This window comes from Drosophila eugracilis, unplaced genomic scaffold (genome assembly GCF_018153835.1).
Source record: "Drosophila eugracilis isolate 14026-0451.02 unplaced genomic scaffold, ASM1815383v1 contig_2154, whole genome shotgun sequence".
In the NCBI taxonomy this organism is placed as follows: Eukaryota; Metazoa; Arthropoda; class Insecta; order Diptera; family Drosophilidae; genus Drosophila; species Drosophila eugracilis.
This window is the reverse complement of record NW_024573038.1, coordinates 6,571,119-6,589,952: the sequence shown is the minus strand read 5'-3', so window position 1 is coordinate 6,589,952 and position 18,834 is coordinate 6,571,119. Positions and strand designations below refer to the sequence as shown.

The following is an 18,834-nucleotide window of genomic DNA, read 5'->3' as shown; positions in this document are numbered from 1 at the left end:
CTCTGATATCCACTGGAGAGAGCCTGAGCTCGTTATAAATGGAAAACTTTTGCTGCTTTCTCAAGTGGTTTTTCTCTACGAGTTTTTTTCACCCATTTTTGCCGCACTGTTTTTGGCTGTTGCTTTCAGCTTTTGCAGTTCACATTTGATTCGGAAAAGTTTTTTACGCTTGTTTATTTTAGTTTTTAATGAGAGAGACATGTCGGTGGAAATCGAGATCGCATGTCCCTGGTATTTGACGATTAGCCATGTGAAATGGTTGGTCAAGTTCCGTAGTTCCGTTGGAAGGAAAAACTTTTCTGGTCATACACACAGAGACATATATATTTCGGTGATTTTCATGGCTGGAACAAAGTTCCAGGGGGGGAGAGGAAAAACTTTCATGATGGATAGAGGTGGGAGAATGGGCTGTAGAAATTTGTCAAGTGGCAATTTCAACCGGTGGCAAAGTGTCTGTGCAACAGTTGAACTCACATTCCACTCATTCTAGGTATAGGAATGATATCTACTTGTCTGCCAGTCTGCATAATATTGATTTCCCCAGCTGGAGGTTTTTCCTACTATCTTTTTCTTTTTTTCGTTTTAGCATGACTCCCGTCAGGACTTATGCACTTATCCTTGGTCCGATTCGAGTCCTTTGGCAATCTTCAATCTCGTTCTCTAGTGGCTGACTGGATAACACACACAGTTTGAGTGTTTTTAATTTCTACTTTCCTCTATTGGGGCATGAGAGGGATACTCGCCAGGATATCGAAAGTCACTGAAGGACCCATCATCTGGCATTTGAACACTGGTTTTTTGCTGTTCCTTCTGGCCATTTGCATTCATTTGTTTGCCACTGAATGTGAACCAATTCCTGTTTGCCTTTTTATTGAAAGTTGCAATCAAATGATTGCAGTATATGTCACTGCCATCGACCCGCATTTTATTTATATCTTGTATAAGATTTTCTTTTTTTTTGTTTTCCCAATTTTGCGGCTTTTTTCGCAACTGCATTTATTGGTTAGATTTCTCTTTTTCTTCCGATTTGTTGACATTTTTGTTAGCCAACTGACAAAAACAGGTCACAGATATGTTGTACACTTTTGAAATGATAAAAATTCGTGTTATTTAATGTGATTTTAAACTGAATTCAATTTGATATTCATTTGATTGATGGCTGGATTGAATATTTGACACTTCCAGGAATGAAATTAAGTTTGTAAAAACGGAATAAAAATGTTTGTTTATTTCAAACCAAAAAAGTTCAACTTCTGTTAAATTAGATCAAAGATAAAACTTCATAGATTCCCTTTCCTAATAGAACTACAAATTTGCAATCTCATTCAACTTCTCCTTGGAACTCCCTTCTAATTGCTTAATAAATCGGTTAAGCAAACTAACTTTCCAGCTGCTTAGTCCGAGTCTGCTAAACTTTCTCCTCTCTCTCTCTCTTTTTACTTCGCTTGACTAAAGTTTGGCAAATTCCAAGCAAATATATAAATAATTGAGTTATTTGAGTAAGGACGAGGCGGAAATTGGCAGAAACGAAATGTTCTCATCACTTAAATTGAAGGCAAATATGTAGTTTGATTTCCCCTCCCCCTCTCTGATTTTCCATCACAGGCAAATTGAAAAGTTGCAGCTCTCGTATAAAAAAAAGTAGAACGAATAAATGCCAGCAGGAGGCAAGGAAAAATCCTGGCTAACACATGGGTGTGTGTGTGTTAGTCACAGTAAGCTGCAGCTTAGTTGTCCAAAAGGGATGATTTACCTACACTCTACCCCCTCATGTTGGCAGGCAATCAATAGTTCTTTTTTTAATTGACGATTTAAGTTAATTGAAATTCATCATTAGACTGATTGATCGGCAGACAACGACTGTCGAATATTTTGCTTTCATTTCCGTAACATCTAACAATTTGCACTGTTCGGAAAATAAGCCGATTATGGCCAAGGCCAAAATGAAAGCAAGCAATATGCCTAAAGGAATTTCCTTTTTGGTCATGATAGTATCACCGCCTCACCCCACCCACTGCCAAAAGAAAAATGGCCCATGACGAAAATCTACTTGTCAGCAACTTTTCAAACAGAAGCAGTCTGCGAAAGAGACGGCATGCTCGGAGATTGAGTGAGACAAAAAATGAGACTAATTAATTTAAGAAGCTCTGACAATCAGCATCTGTTTGCCTCACACTTGGGGAAAATCTGTCATTTAAATTTCTAAGAATTATTTATTAAGTGTTGAAAGTGAAAATGGTAAGCCTTTAATGCGGATTTTAATGAAAATTAATTTGTGAATTCATTTAAACTTAAGCTGACTGATACTCAGTTTGGTTGATAAGTTTGGCAGAGAGTAAAAAAAATATTTAAAATATTTATTAATGGTTTACTATTTACTTACTATATGTAGAGACGAGTAATATTCTTCTTTATTTTTGTTTTAATATTAACTTTAAGCTTAAACAGCTTTTCCAAGAGTGAACTTTCCCCTCTACCTCAACCTCTTTACCGAAATGAAAAACTTAAAAGCAAGTAATATGTAAAACTTAGTGTCGTTGAGCTGAGATAACCCATCTTTTTGGCAGTGCAGCGGAAAACGCGCTGACATTTATTAATGTTAACGCATCAACAACAATCGCTCCGGCCAATGGAGTGGGCGTGGCAGGAGCTACACAAGTGGAATTAAATACGCATTTGCCCTGTCAGCTTCACAGTGAGCAAAAGCGATTTTGAAGAGCGTGTCATAAAAGTTTGTAAAAGTCTCTAGTGGGTGTTAGTGGGGTGGTTGGTTGGTTGGTTGGATAAAAACAGATTTACCCAGGCCACTCGGAAGATAATAAAAATGTGAAGGTGCCGGCAAGCATTATGAAAATGACATTAAAATGACAAAAGGATCATCAGAGTTAGGTAATATACTAAAGGAAAAAGAAGGCCAGAGAGTTATAAAAAGTGGATTGAAGAGGCCGTTGCTGGGATGTACTTACCTCTCTTAAATCTCATTGCAAGGAGGCAATTACAGCGCAGAAAATGGCAATTATTTCCAAGTTTGAAAATGCAGAGAACTGAAACGATTTGCTGGTTAAGCACTACTCAGCATAAGTAAATGCTCATGGCTGGGTGGGTATTTTTGAATGTCAATTGATGGGGGTTGAAGAGTTCTTAGGGGTGGTAAAGGAAAATCTCAAGGAAATTAAAGGAGATAAACTTTAAAATATGTAAATTCCAGTAAGCTAAAATATTTTCTTAGTTTTCTTTGAAGTTTCTAATGGAAGTTCTAAAGCTAAGTTCGAAGTTCAAACTTAGAAATAGTTTATCACAAAAATGTATGTACATTTATTATCAGTAAACTTTTTGTTATTCTAGTTTTTTAGGATTTAAAGATGATTAAGAATCTAGTACAGAATTCGAAACACTCTTTAATCTTTCTTTTAAACTTTATTTTTTCCAAAGGATTTATTTTCCACCAATATTTCGCATCCTTGAAACAATATTTCAACCTTTTTGTTAGCTGTTCCCACCGCTTTTTTGCCACACAAAATTACAAAAGTGGTATTTTGCTCTGCGGGCCACTAGAATAATCCCCCTGCTTGTTGATCCAGCTAACATAACTCACACGTATAATTTTATTTGTGGTTTTTGCACAGCGTTTTCTCCTTTTTGGCGCCACTGGCAATTTGACGCGCAAATAACTAAATCAAAAAAATACAAAAAAAATAGCAGCACGGAGTATTATTTTTCTCTCTCTGTATCCTGTGGCCACGCAAGTTATGAAAATAAAAAGTGGAGGAACAAAAACAAATGCAGAAAAGCAGAGCAGCAGCGCCCAAAAGTCTGCAATTGTTAAACTGTTATATGGCCAAGACAGCATCATCGAAAAGTGTGCTATCCAAAAAAGGTCAAAGGGCGCATGATCAAAGAGAAACAGGGCGAGAGAGAGAGCCAAAGATGAAAGGGCGGATGCAATGGCAGCGGCAACAACAATTTAACTGTATGCCAGAAGCAACAAGAACAACAACAGCAAAAGGCCATGGGCTTAGGCCAAAAAACGTAACAACGGCCTGACCTTCACCATTACCGCAGTTCGTTTTTCCTTTCCTCTTTTTTTAAGCATCAGAAAAAGTGTCTTATGTGTTGGTGTGTGTGTGTGCCACTTAGTGGGTGTATGTGTGTGTGTGTGTGGGTGTGCTGGGTATCTGCTTTTGTTGGCTTAAATGTTTTCACGCTAAATGGAGCAGCAGCAGCGGCTAGAGGAGCGTCATTGTGACGGCATTGATACGCGGAAGTGGGACCACACGGCGCATACTTAATGGGTGCGTGTATATGCACTAAAAAAAGGAAAACTAAAGTACTTTAGCATGAAAATGCAATGCTATAAATATCATTTTGTACACATTAAAAAACTTAGATATTATTAATAAAGAATTAAAAATAATGAAATACCCTTAAAACTGTACAGTTTGAGGCATATTTCTAGTTTTTGGATTTATTTTTCTTAGTGTTTTTGTGCGCCTATCTCCCACTGCAAAGCGATGGCAAACATCTAATGAGTTTGTTAACCCAAAATCTCGATATGGCAAGCAATTCATCTCGCGAACACAAATCGTATTCAAGCAAATGATTGAAATTTTTGCGGAATTTTCGAATCGATTTGCAGATTTTCTTTTTGCGATTTGAATGCGACATTTACGCTGTGTGTTGGTTCAACAGAATTTTCGTTGTCATTCGTTATGGCGTTCGGTAGAAATATGCTGGGCATGATTGATGATATGTCTGATTGAATGGAGGGTTTTCGTTGAAGTGCCTGATGGATAGATGGCTTACAATGGCAGGACTTGCAGCAGGTGGCGGTTGCCAGGATGTAAGTATCCTTCGCTAAGCGGATTTCAGCCAGGACCATCAACATCATCATCGTCCCACAAAAGGAGTTATATTCCTTTTGTTTTCTTTATTTTTTCATGTGGTCTGCGTGTGCGGAAAGTTGACTGTTTTTGAGAAAGAAAAGAACTTAAGTAGGATTTTTTTCCATTTCCCCTTTTTATGTATGCTAATGCAATGGAGGAAAAGAGTGGAAAAGAGAAGCATTTAATCAAGTTTATGTGGAATAAATTATATTTGTAAGCTTTTCCTTGAAATAAAGGCTACAGCAATGCCATTAGGCTTATTAGAAAAGGGAAAAAGGAAGAGAAAAATGCGAGGAAAAACCACCCAAAAGAAGCCAAAGCGATTAAGATGGATGATGCCCGAAAGTGGAGAGCATAATCAGGAAAATTATGTGTTAAAAAAATGGGAAAAAAGGGTTGGCAATTGATGGGAATTCTTTTTATAAATATTTCGAAATATATTTTAAAATCATTAAATCTCCGAATATGGCAATTCACATTTTTCTAGAAATAAATTGTGACAGAAATAACCACAAATTGCTTGCTCAGAATGGAATCTCAGAAACATATCTTGGACACAAAATTCCTTTTCTATTTTATTGAAATTCTGTGAAAAACTTATGCCCAACTTGGGGGAGGGGAACAAGTGGGTTGGCTGGTAAAAATCACTTTGTCCGAGAAATAAAATGTACAAAAATTTACTGTCACAAGAATGCGGCAAATAAGGAAGCATATGCAGTTGCACATCCAAAAAAATGTCTGTTTTCTCATGTAAATAAAAGCAAATAGAGCTGTTGCGAAATAGTTGAGAATAAAGTTTTCTATTGGATGGCTGAGCAAGTCAAGGCTCGGAGTTTTTAAAGTAATTGCTGTTTATACCAAAATTATTGTGCAAGTTTTTCTTTTGTTGTCCCATATACGACTGTGTGTGGGTGGCATGTCTACGCCCCTTGATTTATGGCGTACAATTTTCGAGGCTCAAAAAAACAAACTTTTTGGTGGGTCAAAGTGAAAACAAGTCAAAAAAAAGAACGAAAGAAACTTTTATTTTATGTGTTTTTTTGTTTTTTTTTGTTGTTAATTTTCCCAGCTTCTTCTTCTTACTTCTTTTGACAGTTTTATTTTTGGCTGAAAATCAGGTGGAGTGCCTAATTGTTGCTCTTTTTTGTGGCCTTTTCTTGTTCTTTTGCTTGCCAAAGGTTTGACATGTTCATTAGTTGAAAGTGGCATTTCTTTTAGGCTTATTGAAGCTTTGAAAAGATTACCAAAAGAGGTCACATTTTAAAAGTTTGATCACACTGAAAGCATATTAAACCCATTAATTTTCCCTACCTTTAAGCTTAATTTCATAAAACAAACCCCATGTGTTTTCTTTTTTAAGATTTCCCCATTGCATAAACCAAAGCGAGTGGAGTATTTTGCAAACAACTAAGATGCAAGGAGTCTCATCTTTCGCTCTCATATTTTTTGCCCACAGCCTTTATCCTGCTGATGACGGAAGTCTCAAAGTGACAGACAATTTTTGCGTTAACAAGAATAACAGCAGCAGCAGCAGCAGCGTACTGAAGCGATGGAAACTTTAGCCACATGTGCGCAAATATTTTTTTTTCTGCCACTGCTGGCTTCTAGCTTCCTTTTTTGCCTTCTAGCTTCAGTCAGCATTATAATGAATTACGTACACAGAGGTAAGGAAAGGAATCCTGGTAGCGGGAATCCGGCAATCCTTGCCATCATCAACATCACGGGGCAAAACTACCTATGGAAACGCTCAAAGCACTCGCTTAGCTTCCTTGCCACGCTTTGTTGGCTGCAGCAATTTTACAATTGACTGTTTCTACAGTTTCTAAATGGGGAAACTCCCCATTTGAGCAGTGAGCAGACCGCCTGTTTAACGGGCAAAAGGGGTGGCGACGAAATGGGTGGGTTTGTAAAACGCTTGACTTGTTTTACGCATTATTTACTTAGTTGGGATGCTGCCTGCCTCATGCTCATCATGTACGTGTGTGCACGTGTTTGTTTAACTTCACTGGGGGAAAAATGTTGTCTTAATGGGAAAATCTTTAAGCTCTTAAAAGAGTTTAGAAGTTTTTACAGCTCTGTCTACAGTTTTAAGACCACTTAAAGTGCGTCTAAAAGTATGCAATGAAAAGCAATTGGCTATTGCTGGCCATTTATCCATCGAAAGAACTCATTTAAGATGATAATAGCATTTAAAAGGTAATAATATTTTTAAAAATACATTTTAAATAATATTTATTAAACTTAAATTAATATTTGACCCCTATGATATAGGCTTATAGTTGTTATCCTTATAAGAAATCCCTTCCTCTATCCCAATTCCTATACCCTAATACCCATTTTTCTCACTGTTCATGTGCGTGTCTACCTTGTAAATGTGTGAGCGTGTCCATTCCGTGGGGGATAGGGGCGTGGCAAATGAACTAGCATAAAAGTAAGTTTGTGGCAAGCAGCAAAACGTTTGCTTACAATTAATTCCGTACTCTCTGCGTTGGGCAATAAGGGGAAATATGTACATTTATCCATGGTTGCATAGGGATGCGGGTGTTTCCAGGAGATAAGGGGAGAGAGATAGAGAGAGAGAGATGCCCCGGGGTGGCAACTTAATGTCAGCAATTTGAAATGAAAACCGGCCCCGGAGTCCTGTAGCTGTAAAAGTATTTTGCGGGCATTTCGGCCATTATTTGCATCTCCAGCTGCTGGCAATAAATGCAGGGTGAAAGGCAGATCGAAGGGGAATTCCCTTTCGGCAGGACCATTATCAACAAAGGAATTCGGCCAAATAACAAACGACCAAGTTACACAAATATCAAATCAAAATGATCTACCTGCCGAGGAGATTTTTTAATGCCGGACATAAAAAACAAGACAAAAATGGGCAATAAAAATGCCGTTTAAATGCGTTTTGGAAATGTGAAAACTCTCAAGATATCTCAGCGGAAGTTTAGACCAATAAAAGACGTAACCAGCGGCCCAAAATGGGTAACTTGATATATGAAATGGCATTCATGTATGTTTCTGTGATATTTAATACCGAAATACTTACTTGATCAACTTGTTTTTGTGGTAAAAGAATCCCCTTTCTGTCTGTCGGAATTACTTGTGGTAAAAGCTTACACGTTTTATTTTCCTTTGGCACAAGATGCTAAATGACAGGCTGCTTATGCAATATTTATCTGATATTGTATTAAATATTTAACGCACGACACGATAAAACACTTTTGGCTCATTAATCTAAAGCACACAAGAGGAAAAGCTGCTAATTGAAGCCGGCACAACAAACATACACACACACAGCGCACACACACTCATTCAACGAAGAAGGACTAAGCCTTTTAGTCGATGATTGATACGAATGGCCAAAGGAATTTTCAGGTTTTCCCTTGGCAAATGGGGATGTTTGTCGAATTTCTGTGGTTTTCCCTGGGTTTTCCTTTCACGAGAATTTTACGCGTCTTGCCAGTGCGAGGCGAAAAGCGTTTGGAGCAAAAAGTTTTTCCGTCCTCACTTGAGCACTTGCAAAGGGAGACTGAAATTTTTGCGCAAACGAGCCTGTAAGTATGCAGCAGCCTTCGACGTATAACACTACAGGCAGTATAACAGTTAGTCTTTGCCAGAGAGTGGCCAAAAATATATAAATATTTTTATATATATAAGGATGAGAGAGCTCCTCTTTGATACTACACCTGCTAAAAGGTAACATAAAATTTGGTTTAATGCACAACGACCTTCGGCATCATCAGCATAAACCTGGCCAACTATTTAACCACAAAAAAAAAATAAAATGTGAGAAAAAACTAGTATAAACATATGGGTTCAGGCCTGGGAAAACATTTCAGCCAAATTGCCCAAGCCAAATCGCACAATTTATTTTTATTTGAACGGAGAGAACTTTATGGTTCCTTTTTCTCCCCTCCGCGCTGAGATGATTATGATTATTTACTCAGCCTATTTATGTGTGGGCGTTTGGTTACATAATTAGGCCATTAAATATAAGTGCCTTGTGTCTCTGATTTCTCTGGCAGCCCAAGCCCAGCAGCCCAGCAGCCCAGCATCACAAATCGATCAGGATGCCAAACAAATTCCGTTTGACAAAGAGAGGCAATTTTAAATGGAAACAGAAGGCCGGCCATAAAGAAAAGCGTATTTTCAGCGGCAACTTTTCTTCAGCGGAAAACGTAATTGAATTTTTATTGACATTCTAGCGGAAGTGGAGGTGAGGACAGCTGTCACTTGAGCGACAGAGTTGGCTGGAAATAAAGCGCAACTATTTTGCAGAAAATGACCGAGACAGTAAAAATGTAAGAAGAAAAACTCGGGAAAATAAGAGACAAGCCAAGAAAGGCAAAAATGGAGAGCCGAAAACCTAAGGAAATCCGATGAAAATAAAAATCCTCGAAATTAATTTCGTCTTTTAAAGCCTCTTTAAAAGGGGATTTACCCGCGAATTGCTTATGGCGGGGCCAGGAATAACATAATTAGGGTTGACTTGAGGCAGCCGATGGTAAATTTCTGCAGATTAAGCTGGAAGATGTTTCGGGGAGGGAAGCTAAAAATGCCAATTTAAAATCAAGAAAATTAATAAGAAAGCAATTTCAAGAGAGAAAAGAAACGTAAATATGGGAATAAAATGAGTTCTTAGCTGAAAATTCTTGATAGGAAGTAGACTTTAGTTGTAAAGAAAGGAAATGTCAGACCATTGCTTTATGATTTTTAAAGTTAATATATATTTTTGGGATTTTATAAAGAATTTACTTAAACATGGATAGAGATTTCCCTACTTCTAATAACATAAACCTCTCCCTATACCAAAAAGCTTCTTTATTTGATTTTAAAAAATATTTAATGTTTAAATAGAAGCTAAAACCGATTTGCTTTTCCATTTTATGTTTAATATTTATCTTAAAATGACACACTTGCTCATTAGAAATGCCATCAATTCTCATTTATTGCGTATACTTGATGCTCATTGGCTTGATTACTCAATTTCAAAATGTTCACAAGTCAATATTTATGGATTTAATTGTTTTTCCATACGTCGATCTAAGCGGAATGAGTTTACCAATTAAAATGCCGCCCAGACATTTGTCACGGCTATCTGCAGCATAATATGCCATCGTCGTTATCGTTTACAGTCCCGCCCGCTTTAGTGGACCCAAATCGTTTTTCTCATTACCACAGAGACTCCTTTCGTCCTCCAGCTGGTCATTAAATTATTTTATATGGCACATTAAATGCCAGCACCAACACATGCACGCCAACTATCCCTTCGCATCTACTACATATAACATATATATATATAGTATATATATCGTAAGGGGAATGCATTTGCAGTAGGGGTCATAAGCCAAAGGCTTATGTGGGAAAATGGTGCTGTCCGAGAGTAGTGGCAGCTCCATCTGCGGCAGGTTCTATTTGCTATTATTATCATAGCCGGAGTGCTTGCTCGGTTATTATTGTAACGAGTGTGTGTGTCTGGGTGTGTGAGTGTGAGTGTGATGCTCGGCTTCTAAGCAATTATTTAAAGCGCACCAAGGACGGGTGAAATGCGGAGACAACTCTCCCTTTCTCTAGCCAATGGGGAACAGGAGAATGTCCAGCGTTCGCTGCTGAGATTTCAATTTAAAAACCAGGCCAAACCAGGCTGGGGGAAAAGGGAAAAGGAGGGAGCCAACACAGACATGTGACCACAAGTTTTTTTTGCCAGCACAGCAGGTTCTCTTAGGTACTGAAAGAAAATCTATTAAGTAGCTAAATTAAGTTGTTCAAATTACATCTTTATTTGGGTTTTAAATGACCAAAACAAGATTAAGATTAAATCTAATATTTCGGGTCTGAATTTTAGACTTCGTAACTTATTAATTAACTTACTAATTAAAATGGGTTTCTCTGGCATAAGATAATAAACCCAATGAAAGAAAGTAATAAAGTAAAGAATAAAAATCAGCTTATTAAGTAAGTTAATTCCAATAGGCAAATTTAGAGCTCTTCTTCCTCATTACCAGACGAATCTGTAATAAAATAAAAGTAAATTTTAATTAATAGCCTAAAACTTAAGACATCTATAACATATTTTCTAAAATATTAGATTATTATTTATCTAACAAACTTTCCCCCCAGTGCAGCAATCACCTCTGTGATAGAGTTTCGCTTCAGGCTTGTTGATTGCGTGCCATTGTGCGGCAGGAGATGCTCACATATTTATTTACAATTTAAATGCAGTAGAGGTCACGCCCCTTCCCATCACCCCTTTGGCCAATTTTCGCACCTGTCACCGCTGTTGTGCCTTTTTAATTGTCGCAATCAATTGAGCCAACAAAAGGTTAAAAGCTTAATTTATTACCTGTGTTTCGAATGGCTTTCGCGAGCAGACAACGGATCTCATGCAAAATGTCTGAAACTCCAATCTCAGGCTGAGTGGTTGAAATCTCATCTTCATCTCTTTTTTTATATGCAATTTTGGGTTTATAAGCACCGGATTTCCAGGGCCAAGAGTAGAGAGTGTTATCCCTGTTGTTCATTAGGTTATACCATTCCAGTTTTCTTAGTATGGCTTGCATAATTTGGTGCTTCGTTAGGCAATCTTTATGGGAAACATCAGCTGGTATGTCCAATATATCATCTATGTTTTCGAAAGGCGATGGCTTATATTTCTGTTCATCAGTGGGAACTCCATCCAGCAGCACTTCAACTTGATCCATTTTCAATAAAACACCTGATAGAGTGGCAGTGAGATTATAATTTTCCATGAGGCAATGGAAAATGGTGGTAAGATTGGAATCAGCCTTCTTAAACATATCTCCACAGGGTGAAATTTCCCTAAGCTCTGCTTTACTATAAGTAAAACTTATAAATTGGAAAACCACAAGAACCGGCAACATCTTCGATCGAAGGTGCAAAGAAAACTGATATCAGTTTGATGTCGAAGCTGCGGCTTTCATTTCTTGTTAATTGATTTTGTACAGTCAGGGAAATTAAATGTATACGAGCTGGAAACATTGGCAATGCTCTGCCAACTTTCAAAAACATTGCCATAAATTCTAGTTGGCACTTGTGCGGCTGCAAACTTTTGCCGAAAACTTGCAGCTCATCCGGGCTTTCTCGCGCTCGGACGGAGTTTTCGCCAGCCACACTTCCTTTGTGGCCTCATTTGCTGCCAGAAGCAGCAGAAAAGCCAGCGGCCACCATAAATAATCCATACAAATTAACGCAGCCGTGCACATTTTAGCTAACCAAAAATTCACCAGCCAATTCAAAAAAAAAAAAAAAAAAATGAAACCAAAAACCGCGAAACTCTAACAAAAGCGGCAAAAAATATATTTAACAGCTTAATCGACAGCAGTTTTCTTGGTGGCCCAGAAAAAAAAAAATGTCGAAAATTCTTTTTTAAAAAATAGCGCTTAAGCTCTTAGCAGCCCCAAAAACCATTTTGGGTTCCGTTTCACCATCACGCAGCCAGCTTCTTCTTTGGTAAGCAAAATTTATTGTTTGCGGAAGTTGTCTTTAATGGCGCCCCAGCAGCCACGCCCACCGAGCCCATCGAACCATGGCAACCATCCACTTCTCTAGCAACTTTTTTTGCTCCCCAACTCCCTCGCCATTTATTCAGTCCGCTTTTAGTTGACCTTCAGCTGCAAATAATTTCAACTCATTGAGTTTAATGTCCGGCGCCTTATGGGCGTGGCATAGCCATTTATAAGGACTCGTTGCCACGTGGTTACAGTGCGTTTCAAAATTGAATATTAAACTATTTAAATTTATTAAAGCTGTTTAAAATAAATGATAATTACTATTTTATAAACCAAATTAACTAAAAATGAAAGTTTAAGCTACATTTTTTATTTTTAAAATAACTTTTATCCCCCAAGCTATAGACAACCTTATAGTTATGAAACTTACTGCATATTAGCTATATCTTTGCACGTGTTTTCACCCAATAATCGTATGATTTATGTCTGACAATGGTCAGGGTAAACCTTTTCCTTCTTGGCTCATAAATATTTAGCCAGCCTGCCTTTTATTTTTTCACATTTTTGTTTCAAATTTTCCTGTCGTTCAGCTTGAAAATTGTATTTTAATATGAGAACCCACACACACACACACTCCAAATTATGCAATATTTGCCCTTTTTACAAGATGTCGGATGGTCGCTAATGCGTTTATAAAGTGTTAACATTGCGTATGCGTAATATTTAATAGCAGCTGTGCAGATGACTGACTTTCCTTCTGCCTTAGTCGGCTTTAGTTTATATATATATTTTTTATTTGATTTATGCTTAGGGAAAAGTGTGCCGCCACGCCCTATTTTATGGCTTCGTTATGGGCTGGGCTTTGGCGTAAGAAATGCGGTAATAAAAATTTGAAGCTTGCTCAAGCGTTTTGTTGAGTCCCAGCTAAGATGGTCGTAAATTTAATTGGGGCGATTATTTGCCGGGAAATTAGCGCAGATCAGAGATAATCGTTAAGCTTAAGTCGGCGATGGGAGATATTTATGATCTGTAAAGGTTTATGGGACATCTTTTTACAGCTTTTAAGATTTGAAAACAACTTTGAAATGAAAATCAAATTCTGTTTATCAGAAAAATATTTTTAAAAATATTTTCATAAATTAGAATTAAATATCAAAATATAAGTGATCAAAAAGTGACAAAATTCTCTTTAAAATTAAGATTTATTTTCTAAATTAAATCCCTAAAAATATCCAAATTGATCAACCAATTTGTTCACCCAAAAATCTGTTAATTCGCTTACCTCAACTTAGGCATAAATATTAAATGCCCTTTGGTAGCAATATTAAATTTCCATTTAGGGCAAACAAATATTGAAGCCGGCTAAAAGCGAGGCCAATTCCCCCAACGGCAAGGCCAATAATTTATGCTAATTCACTTGACTGCCAGCCAGACACCATCAGGCCACAACAAAAAAAGCCAACCCGAATCACAATGACAATGACTTCCTGTGGCCGAGGGTTTTTCGCACAAAAATAAGAGAATATCAAGTTGGCAAAAATTAAATCGAGCCGCTTGTAATTTAGCCAATTGCACCAAAGTGGCCCACTAATTGCCCGGGGACCAAAGTACAGGAAATGAATTTGCATTTTGGTTAAGGTACTAGAATATGCAAGCCAGATGTGTGTCGCACATAAAGAAGAGCAGTTCTCCCTCTGAACGGAGCCGAGTAAGCCGACTCGTTAACATGATGAGGTTAAATAAAGCTCGTAGTCAGGCATAATTTATTTAAAACAAACGGACGACTGGCGAAAAGTAAAAGTTGCACGAGGATAGACTCGGAAAATACAAACAGAATCACAGCGGGCTTTCATATATGTGGGATTTCTTGGAGAACAGTGGTGGGTAAAAAAGTAGTTACGGCTTAAAGTGTTTTAAAAATGAATTCTTACATTAAGAAATATTTATTTCTTAGGAGAAATATGTCTTTGTTAGGTTAAGTAAGACATTTATTTCTTATTTTACTTTCCTTATGAAGTTTCTCTAGTAAATACTTTCTGCCCTCGTCTGTTAGTTTTCCGTTTTCCATTTGCTATTCTCATTATTATGCTTAACACTTAGTTGGCCATATTCTCTTTTTCAACCCGTCGTCACCACGCCCACGACCTTCACACAGTGAGGGGAAAGGCAAACAAGAAATGGGCGTTGATCCAGCGCCTTCCCTTGAATTTTCCAGAGGATTGAGTAGACTAAGCGTTTTGTCTACTCTGGCCTGGCATCCGTTACTGTTACCCGTTTTATCCTGTTGTTCATTTTATTTTTTCTTCATTTTAACTGATTTTTTTTCAGTTTTACCAACATTGTTGATAGTCACTTAAGGATTCATGCAGCAGCTGAAGCCGCAAGCAAACAGGCAGCACCTTGTTCATGTAGTAGTCACTCAGTCAGTGGGTGAGTGGGTGGTGTTGGGGGTAACTTGTTTATTACCGAGAGGGGGGGGTGGCCTCTGTCAGACGCCTGCGGACATGCCCTGAATTTTAAAAAACCGTCGACGAAAAGAATTCAGCCTTGAGACAAGGCAAGAAAATAAGAAAAAGAAAATGGAAAGCAAAGCCTGCGGTTTTCAGCCATCCATCAGGAGCCTATTTATTCGCACTGATTTTATTTTAATTTCATTAAAATGATGTGACAGAACTTAATTGGTTTCCATTGTGAACGAGACAGCCGGATTAAATCGCTTTAAATTATGAGAACAATAAACTGCCGGCCAAAGATAGCGACAATCTGTGCGATTGTTTCTGTGTGCGGGCGATAAATACCGTTCTTGTTTTAAAGTTTTCCCAGAGCTGGAGTTTCCTTTCTAGCAATTGCTTTTCATTTATCATTTTCCACACACAAATTTATGAATTCAACTGCAATGCGAATTTCGATTATGCTTTGTCAACAGAATGAAAAGAGGAGAGTTGCCATTACGAGTAAACAAAATGCATTTTCCATTAGCATATTTAATTTTTCAATTATGCATTTTCCCCTCTCCAGCCCCCACTCACGTAATTAGCATAGACTCTTGCCTGGTGAGTGCCAGTGCATTATAAACAGTTAACCCGTAAATCTAGTATGTGTTTTAGTACAGGATTTCCACCCACAAGCCAAGGACTCGCCACTCGACGTGCAACATTCAAATTGAGTTGCATAACTCGCAGCACTGAGGTGAGCGAAGTCATTCAAATGCAAATTCTATTTGCATTTGACACTGGCGAATGTCGGGCACAGTCATCATCATCTGATTGGTGAGAGGGCGTGACCCTGCGAATTATGTCCAACCTGAAATTTCCTTTGTCCTTTATCTTAGCCAAATAATTAATAATAATAATAATAATGTGCGGTGGCATAATACCTGATCATGAATTTGTGCCAGGAAGCGGCAAATCTGTCTGTGGAATTATATATGCATGGGAAATACGATATTTTGTCAGTTTAGGAATGTTGAGGAAGGTGTAAAGTAGCTTCGATTATTGAGAGATTCCTTTGAGAGGATTAGGTTGCATTGGGAAGTTAGTTCTTACTTCTAACTAATATCTAGCCTTCTTCTACTCCACTTCACAGCTACTAAAAATACTCAAAAATGTTCCCACTTTAAGCTGTTTCAAAGAACTCCTTCCCTTCCCTTGGCATAAATTCCGACCACAGATAGCCAAAAGGAAGCTGAACGTTGCAGAAATCTTCTCCACATCCATGGCCAACTTGCCACACCCCGTTTCGGGGCAGAAAAACCAACAGTCATGTGTGTTTAAAGAGCAACCGGTCCAACGCCCATCATTCCATTTAGATGTAAATTACCAAGCTGGAAACGCGAACTGAAAACAGGAAATAAAAGGAAATAAGCAACAAGCAAACAATGAGAGAACTTGCTTCCTCCTTTTTTTTTGTAGACCATTGTTTGACTGGTGGGGTCCTTTGGACGTTTGTTTAGGACACGGACAGGACACTTTAACCCATATTAGCTTGAAACAGAGAAACCCCAAAAAAAGAAGAAGAAAGTTTGCATACATTAGGCCAAATGTTTTGCTTCAGCTTTAAGCCAGCGAGCTTTCATTTCTGGCATTGCAATCTGGCAGACCAAAGATGCAGATTCAGAAACCAACTCCTGTGGGTATGTGCAAGTGGATACCGAGATAATGAGCCTGCAATCAGCATTCGCCACAAATGCTACACAATCAGACACTGAAAGAAATCGGAGCTTGTCTTAAGAGTTTGAAAAAGCTTAAGAGATATATTTTCTCAATTATTAACCTTTCCAATAACTTGTTTTTCAAACCCTCCTTTAAGTTCCAGAAATTATAGAACTTTTTAACAAAAACTCTGCCTGCTTTTTTCTCACTACTCTCTTTATCAGCCACATTGTCCTTGCTCCATCCGAAGCTTCCTTTTCCGGTTTCCGAGTGATTTTGCATCTTGCAGTGCCTTGGCCTCAACATGCAGATAGAGCCTGTCTGACTTTTGGCCGCAGATTCAGCTCCATGGAGATCGTTTCATTCGGTACGTGCTGTGCATTGCAGTGTAATGCCATTGCCATGCCGTTTCGTACATAAATTAATGCAGTCGTGATACAATGCCCACAGAAACTCTACTCACACACACTAACTTAAAGAGAAAGCCAAGCACATACACACATTCACATCCTTCTCGACACCAAAATGCTGCAGTGTAATTTCTCTTTTGGCGTTATTAAATAGAAATTTCTGTTCCATGACTACTTCGTGTGTGAGCGAATGTCTCTGCCAAAGTTTCCATTCATAGTTTTATTATTTCAGATTTTCTTTTATATTTTCCTTTATTTTTCTTTTTCTTTTTTTTTGGCAAATGTATGCACTGCAGATTTTTGGCTTATCTTGGGGGGACTTTTGTCTGTCTTAAAGTTGATGGCAAACATTTGCCGAAAAACTTATTCAAATGAAAACTTGAGCTGGGGAGACTCGCCAATGATTACTGTTTATTTGCTTAGATAATGGCTAAATGTTTTGGCCTTACAATAGAAACTTCAAACTGCAGACTACAGTTGAGATAGGGAAAATGGTAGACATTTCAACTAATTGTGAAAACACGCACTTGAAAGTTTGAAAGTTTTAAGCTTAAGCAGATGATTTTGTTGTCATATTAATAACTTAGATAGCTTCTTGAACTATCTTTTGGGGAATTAACAGCTTGACTGCTTTAAGCAATAACCCTTAGAGTCAAGCCCAAAACCCACAGTCCTGTCCAATCAACCGTGTAAAATCAATTTTAATTTTCCTTTGGCAGATTCCTTTGCAAAGGAAAAATAATAAAAACAAAAAAATACTTTTGGCAAGTCACTTGGCAGGTCTGTAAAGGCCCAAAAATGGCCATAAAATTTAACGCAAGTAACACCGAAAAAGGAGGCTGGCCATAATGGCCCAAATGTGTTCAATTCCGTATAACAGTTGGCCAAAAGAGTGAAATCATTCAAAGAGAGAGAGAGAGAGAGAGAGCGAGAGGAAAGGTGGAAAAACTTGCCCCAATATTGAGATGAAAATTTGTATAGAAAATTCATTAAGCAAGAACTCTATGGTCTTGCCTAATTAAATTGATTTATTGATAAAGTTAAGGCAGGAAAAATATTGAATATTTAACGATAATGTTAGGAGAGGAGGAAAACTTGTTGGCAGAAAAAAGAAAAGAGGAGAAGAAATAAAGCTGGCTCTTACCTGGCTCAATTGGCTGACAGCCTTCGGACTCGGCTCACAACTCTTGGCAACATAATTCAATTGGATTGCCAAAGGACTTTGAGCAAAGGATATTTTGATAGGCCATGTGTGCGCTTAGGTGGCTGTTTCCTGTTCTCTTTTTTTCCTCTTTTTTTGGGGATATTTTTCTCGGGTAAATGGGATCAAGTTGTCGGTGCTTTTGATTTGGGTTTTCCGGCGGATAAGAAACCGGCTTATCAACGTGTTAAGCCTTGTGTTGTTTGTTATACTCCGCCCTCTTAGAAAATATTTTCAAGCGTGAATATTTATTTTTTCCTTTTTTTTTCTGTTTTATTTATTGAGGAAATGTGATTGCCCCAACGTGCCTCATTATAAGCTTTATCAAATCCAATTATGTCACAGTCTGACAAATTTTATGTTTTATTATCATTCGCTATGTCAAAATATCAATTTGCTATGCAGAAAACGGAAAAACTAGTAATAATAATAACGTATTTTCCGAATGAGCCAGCTCACAAAAACACAAAAACTGTCGAGCATAAAAACAAATGAGATTCTGCGGGGGTTTGTCCCGTCAAATAAATCAAGAAAAAATAGAAAACAAAATGAAAATTGTGCACACCATTAAAATGCAATATTAAATGCAATCAGTGTTTGGCACAGAATTACATAATCCATTGCGCATAATTGAAAATTTAATTTCAGCAAACCAAAAGCTAGATTTTCCACCCATATTGAGTTCGTTGTAATGCGTTGGGAAATTGTTTGGAAATATTTATG

General features: G+C 37.8%; 2 protein-coding genes across 22 annotated transcripts in view; both read right to left on the bottom strand.

Moving 5' to 3' along the window:
• The window catches only part of LOC108113975 (ecdysone-induced protein 74EF), a 118,017-nt gene extending 109,625 nt beyond the window's left edge, over positions 1 to 8,392 (bottom strand). For 20 of the 21 annotated variants that reach the window (XR_001772726.1, XR_001772727.1, XM_017224707.2 and 17 more), the window contains exon 1: positions 7,927 to 8,392. The gene's annotated coding sequence lies outside the window, so the exon portion shown is untranslated. Of the gene's footprint in view, positions 1 to 2,966; positions 3,045 to 7,926 lie in introns of all 21 variants that reach the window. The other variant, XM_017224694.2, reaches the window with a different exon arrangement.
• A 2,683-nt stretch (positions 8,393 to 11,075) lies between these two features.
• On the bottom strand, positions 11,076 to 12,678 carry LOC121530001. The gene has a single exon (XM_041818288.1). It carries the CDS (start codon positions 11,759 to 11,761, stop codon positions 11,204 to 11,206), a length of 558 nt encoding a protein of 185 aa, XP_041674222.1. The 5' UTR covers positions 11,762 to 12,678; the 3' UTR covers positions 11,076 to 11,203.
• Positions 12,679 to 18,834: the final 6,156 nt, after the last annotated feature.